Source organism: Nuphar pumila, chromosome 4 (genome assembly GCF_984573655.1).
Source record: "Nuphar pumila chromosome 4, dmNupPumi1.hap1.1, whole genome shotgun sequence".
Lineage (NCBI taxonomy): Eukaryota > Viridiplantae > Streptophyta > Magnoliopsida > Nymphaeales > Nymphaeaceae > Nuphar > Nuphar pumila.
In genome coordinates, this window is record NC_143252.1 from 34,771,421 (window position 1) to 34,777,983 (window position 6,563).

Consider the following 6,563-nt stretch of genomic DNA (forward strand, 5'->3'; position numbering starts at 1 on the left):
CACCGGCACAGACCTCAACAACATAGTACCAATCGACCGATCGGTACTTCAAAAAATCTTTCTCTGCACCAACTGCTTTCAACTTCCCTGGCACATGAGGAATCTCCAACCTCATGCTCAACTGCTTGCCCATATTCTTCTCCACAACATCTATCCCAAGCTTCCCCGCAAGGGATTAGTTCCACGAAAAATCTCTCTCCTTATCTACGCAATTTTTTCTTCTACTCCAATAAACTGGTCCTCCATTCTTTTCGACCTTTTTATTCGTTATCAAAAAATTCAGCCTCTTCTTTTCGGGTGTTTTATAACTCCATCCTAAAATACTTCAAAGTACCTCTTCACAACGAAGTTATCCTCCATCCCTCTCAGGTCCTTGATGCTACAACCTTCAATCTAAGGTCCCTGCACCTTCCCGGCTCTGATGAAGAAGATCCAACATCCACCTTTAATTACTTCCCTAGTGTTCTCAGGATCGCATTCTTCGTCATCAAGCCTCGTTGCAGCAAACTCTACAGACCCTCCATCCGGATCAAGTCAACCGAAGACATCAACCTACTCCTCCTTCGGAATAATTTTTTACTGTAATATTTATTATTGGTTTGTAATAACTCTCTTACTCTGATCCCTTCCTTTTTGTCTATGACAAAGGGGGAGAAAACCTGTCTCCATTATTGGAGAAATACTCTCTTTAAACATTTTTCAATATTTTATAATATTATTATTTCTATGCATAATGTCTTTTTGATAGGGGGAGCATATTTTGTCATCATCAAAAAGGGGGAGAATGTTGAGAAACTATGTTTTGATGTCACATAATATGATACACTGTCGGATTTGATTTTATATGATATGATAATATGTCCTCTTGAAAAATGTTATATTATGACTGAATATGTTTTGCCATAAATCTAACGAGTATTTGATGCAAGGATATCTCACCCAAAAAGGATGGAGACTTCCTGTTCAAGTACAACTATGGTGCAATCATACTCCATGAAGAAAAAGCTTGATGAGCCATGCATTCCTAAAGATCAACTGAAGAAATCGGCTACCTCAAGATGAAGATTTTTTTCTTCTTTAGAGTCATATGTACACTACAACAGAGCAGTAGATTAGCGACGACCACCTTTCGTCGCTAATCCGTCGCTAACCATGTTAGCGACGGATTAGCGACAACGCGGCGACAGTATGCTTACGTCGCGAATATTTCGACGCTAACTGGCGACGGAATTATTCCGTCGCCAAGTCCGTCGCTAATTGCGACGGAATAACGAGCGCTATATTCCGTCGCCAATCCGCCGGTACTAAACGGCGACCACGGCGTGGCGACGGATTTAATTCCGTCGCTAAGCCGTCGCTAGATTAATATGAATAGCGACGGAATCATCCGTCGCTAATCCGTCGCAAAAACGAAAAAAAATCAAAAAAAATTTATTTAAAAATTAATTACGGAGAACTGTACAATTTATATTTCCTGTACAATTTATATTTCCTGTAAATAAAAAACAAACCACACAAAAAAATTCATATAACAAGTATCTATAATAATTAATCGTTCCACCTTAAAACTAAAAAGTTTAATTATTTACAATTCAACAATTACAATTAGGAAAAATAAAAAAAATAGAACTTCTTCAACACAGTCCTCTAATCATCGCCAAGATTTTGTGCGTCTTCTTGTTCATTGTCTTTATCTGTCCCTTCAGCTCCACTACCCTGATTATCGCTAGCAGCCTACACAAGAAAAGAACAGTCAGTATTGATAAACAAAATATAATGAAATAAATTACACACTATATGTGATTCTATCATGTGCTCATGTGTGATCTAAGGCAATAAAAAAACTCTATATGTGATTCTATCATGCTCATATGTGTGCTAAGGCAGTCAAAAAATTGAATATGTGATTATAGCATGTTCATATGTGTTCTAAGGCATATAAAAAAACTCTATATGTGATTCTACCATGCTCAGATGTGCTTTAAGGCAAGCAAAAAACTATATATGTGATTCGATCATGCTCGTATGTGTGCTAAGGCAGTAAAAAAATTTAATATGTGAATATAGCATGCTCATATGTGCTCTAAGGCAGGCAAAGCCAAAAATTTTATATGTGATTCTATCATAAATGATATATAACATGTTCATATGTGTTCTAAGGCAGTTAAAAAACTCTATATGTTATTATAGCATGTTCATATGTGTGCTAAGGCAGTCAAAAAACAGAATATGTGATTATAATATGCTCATATGTGTTCTTAGGCAGTAAAAAAACTGAATATGTGATTATAGCATGCTTATGTGTTCTAATGCAATCAAAAAAACTTTATATGTGATTCTATCATGCTCATATGTGCTCTAAGACAGACAAAAAGTTAAATATATATATATATGTGATTCTATCATGCTCATATGTGTGCTAAGGCAGTAAAAAAATTGAATATGTGATTATAGCATGTTCATATGTGTTCTAAGGCATCTAGAAAAACTCTATATGTGATTCTACCATGCTCAGATGTGCTTTAAGATAGTCAAAAAAACTATATATGTGATTATACCTGAGAGGGACCTGGAATCGAAGATCCCCTATCCTGAACAGCGGCCTTGATCTCATTTCGGAGAAAGGGGGCGACGGTGTATTGGAAGTAGTTATTCAGTGATTCATTAATGATCTCGCGTACATCATCACCGGAAAGAATAGTCGGCTGCTTGGAGCTTATGTCGGCGCAAGAAGTTGGTGAGCCGTAACTGGAAGAACCAATAACTGGTGAAGTGTTCATATTACTCCCAAACCCGAACACGCGACCTTTTTTGGGTTCACCTGCTGCAGTCACCCATGCTGTAGGATCAAATGATGGATGCTGAGTAGCGTCTTCACCATATCGCTCTACCATTTGTTGCTCATATGCCTCCTACAAAATAATGTTTAAAGTATTCATTAATAATTAATGATAACATTATGATGACTTGCATATATATTGCAATGATTATTAATAGAATTAATACATACCGTTGTCGTTCTCGCCTTCTCTGATACGAAGACTCCCGTGGTCTTCCGTTTATGTGTTTCTACAAACACATCCTTATATGGTACACTGCCTCCTTTTTCTGCTTCCTGCGAAGTTAAATGACAAAAGATTTAGTACACAAATTTGCAACTATACTTATAAAATTAATATTATATATTGATGAGTTACCATTTTCTTTAGGTGGCTCCCAAATGTCTTAGATCCACCTGTGTGTAGATGGGCTTCGGGCATCTTCGATCGATTTTGTGAAGCCTTCGCAGAGCGATTTTTAAATGCATCTCCCGCCCACATATCGCACATTTCATCCCAGTAATCTCTCCTGATAGTAATAGGACCATGGCCCTTCCACAGTAATGGATCATCTACTACGCCAGATGCTTTTTTTGCTGCAGTCTTCATAGTGTGCAGCATGTCTGCAAATCGATTGGCAGCCACCTTCTGCCACACCTTCCTTGCATCATTTTCTTCCACCGCAGTTGCAAAGCGATTCGAAGCCTACAAATATTTTCAGAAAGTTAGTAGACATTGCTTAAATAAATTAAATATGAAACACATTAACTATGAGGAACAACTGTATACCATGAATGAGGACCACAATCTGTCTAATACCTCCTTTGGGTACTCTTTCCATTGAGCAACTGGTCCTGGTAGATGTTGAAGAAGTGAATTCCTAATCTCCCGTACTACTTCTTGTGGCTCAAACCTCGTGCTGCACATGAATTGTTACACAGTAAATATCAATATAAAATATTTAAAAGATATGCAATAATTGAAAACAAAATACTTACGGTCGATTATCGATATACACTATTCGAATGAGTCTTCTTGTGCCAGCCTGTGAAGACCCTGTTTCCTGTGTTGGCTGTTGACTTGTGCGATCAACTGGTGTAGGTGGGTCGTATACAGGCGCAACATCATCTGTAAAAAAATACACACCAAGTTCTCAGAATGTGCATTTGAACTAATCAAGCATCTAATTAGTTATATGATATACCTATCACAGGAGCCCGTGAAGATGAAGGTTGAGCCTGGCTACTACTGGATGAGCGACCACTATAACCTCCACGAACCATATTCTAACAAATAACATATGTCATACAATACATTCAAATAATTCACATCAAGTATTACAATGCATTCAAGTCATTCACATCAAGCATTGCAATGCATTCAAATAATTCAAATCATTGACATCAAGTATTGCACTAATTCAAATCATTCGTTAATTGCATAAATTATAATACATTCAGATAAATTACAATGCATTCGAATCATTCGTATCAAGTATTACAATACATTGAAATAAAATTTTTAATCATTCACACCAAGTATTGCAATACAACTCACATCAAGTATTACAATGCATTTAAATAGAGGTTTGTAGTATAAGATTTTTTTCACTAGCTTGAGAATTCTTCCTCGTCACTAGTTTGACTTTCTTCTTCTTCTTCTTCTTCTTCTTCTTCTTCTTCTTCTTCTTCTTCTTCATTGTTTGCCCATCCACTTGGTACATCATTTGGATCACATTCCTCTATGAATGTTTCATCAGCCAATGGAGATATGACATGCATATCATGCGCAACATCGTGACCATAAGCGAAGTCACAGACATCATCTGATTGATAGTAATCACTGTCTTCAGCTAACTCATCTTCTTGTAACTGATCATACTCGGGGTATAGTTTGGATTTCACCTTGCAAACTGCCCACCATTCATTTCTATCTGACTTTTTTATAGTCGGATATGAAGTATAATAAACTTGTTGAGCTTGCGAGGCTAATATGAATGGTTCATATGTTCCAAACCTGGATTTATGATTCACCTCCACAATGCCTGAAGCTTTGTCGAGTCTTGTTGCAGTTGGATCAAACCAATGACACTTGAATACCGTAACCCTGTTATTCATGCCTAAGTAAGTCAACTCCATTATTTCCTCTATAACACCGTAGTAATCATGTTCATTTTCACCGTAGCTGCTACCCTTGACACACACGCCACTATTTATCGTTGATTTGTTTATACCGTAGTCTTTTGTATGGAATCGATAACCATTTACGATATACCCGTTGTAGCATTGCACAACTTTGGTCGGACCATTTTCTAAATCACATATTCCTTGATCTTTAACATCACCATGGCGAACCTACGCACAGACATAAACAATTATTGTGATCACGATCAATTAAGTAACTTAGTGTTGTTTATAAGTACAAAATTTATGTTAGCTTCTTTACCAACTGTTTCAACCACTCCACAAACTTAGTTTCACGTTCTTTTTGTACTTCTGCATTAGTGAGATGTGAAACTTTGCTTTGCAACTCCAGATCAAATCGTCTGCAAACCACAAATACTTATATTACCGAGCCATGTATCCACATATAGAACATAAAAGGATTTATAATTGAGTTGCATATACATATACTTACTCGATGTATGGGTCGATCGCTGAACAATTAAAAAGAATATAGATGTGTGCTGCATCTTGCTCTCGATCTGTCAATAGCCTTGATCGGCAACTACCAAATGCATGCCCAAGTCGTTGAAATATCGACAGCTTGTCAGCTACAGTTACTTGTTCTCCATCATCGTTACGGGGCGGGCATGTGTAACGTGTTGAAATATGAGGTTCGAAGTACATAGATGAGAAATTTGAAATCTCTTCTAAAGTGTACGCCTCACAAATAGAGCCTTCTACTCTTGCTTTATTACGAACCTTTTTTTTAGGTCGAACATGCATCTGACAAGAATATACATTTCAAATTTTAAATATCTGTCATTAAAGAGACAAATATAAAAAAACATATACCTTTCAAATGGGTACATCCATCGATATTGCACAGGGCCACCAACCCTTAGTTCATATGGCAGATGTATGATCAAATGTTCCATAACATCGAAAAATGCTGGCGTAAATATCTTTTCTAACAGACAAACAGTGGTGATGACAGAGTCCTCGAGATTCTTTACATCTGATACAATGACCTCCGATGCGCACAATGTTCTGAAAAATCCGCTCAACTCAGACAATACCCCCCATATAGGTTTGTCTAACATATCATGGAATGCTAGGGGTATCAATCGTTGCATAAAGATATGACAATCATGGCTCTTCAACCCATATAACTGTCCATCGTCAATCTTCACAGCCCGAGCAATGTTAGAGACATATCCATCTGGAAATCTCAGTTGTCTCAACCATTGACATACATGTTTTATTTGATCAGGTCCGAGCACGTACTTCGCCTTTGGTTTCAGTACTTTGCCATTATACTCTTTGAGTTCCAATTCTGGTCTTTTACATATTAATTTTAAATCCATACGGGCCTTCGGATTATCCTTCGTTTTTCCTTTAATATTCATTACTGTATTGAACACATTATCAAACACATTTTTCTCTACATGCATCACATCCAAATTATGTCGTATCAATAGGGTCGGCCAATACGGTAGTTCCCAAAAAATAGATTTTTTCGTCCAATTGTGTTCCTTCCCAAATCCACGGAAGGGTGTAGGACTGCGGGCATCTGTTAATA

General features: G+C 37.2%; 1 protein-coding gene across 1 annotated transcript; it reads right to left on the reverse strand.

Annotated features, from left to right (window-relative positions):
- Positions 1 to 1,488: 1,488 nt before the first annotated feature.
- LOC149839944 (uncharacterized) lies at positions 1,489 to 2,789 on the reverse strand. Its single transcript, XM_090004287.1, has 2 exons — positions 2,559 to 2,789; positions 1,489 to 1,734 (listed from the first exon to the last, which is right to left on the reverse strand). The coding sequence occupies exons 1-2, from the start codon at positions 2,778 to 2,780 to the stop codon at positions 1,648 to 1,650; spliced, it is 309 nt and encodes a 102-aa protein (XP_089860413.1). The 5' UTR covers positions 2,781 to 2,789; the 3' UTR covers positions 1,489 to 1,647.
- Between the last annotated feature and the right edge of the window lie 3,774 nt (positions 2,790 to 6,563).

Coding starts and splice junctions, on each gene's coding strand:
- LOC149839944 (XM_090004287.1), bottom strand. CDS start 2,780: ATGAACACTTCACCAGTTATTGGTTCTTCCAGTTACGGCTCACCAACT. Junction 1,735..2,558: donor CGATTCCAGGTCCCTCTCAG/GTATAATCACAT, acceptor TTTCTTGTGTAG/GCTGCTAGCGATAATCAGGG.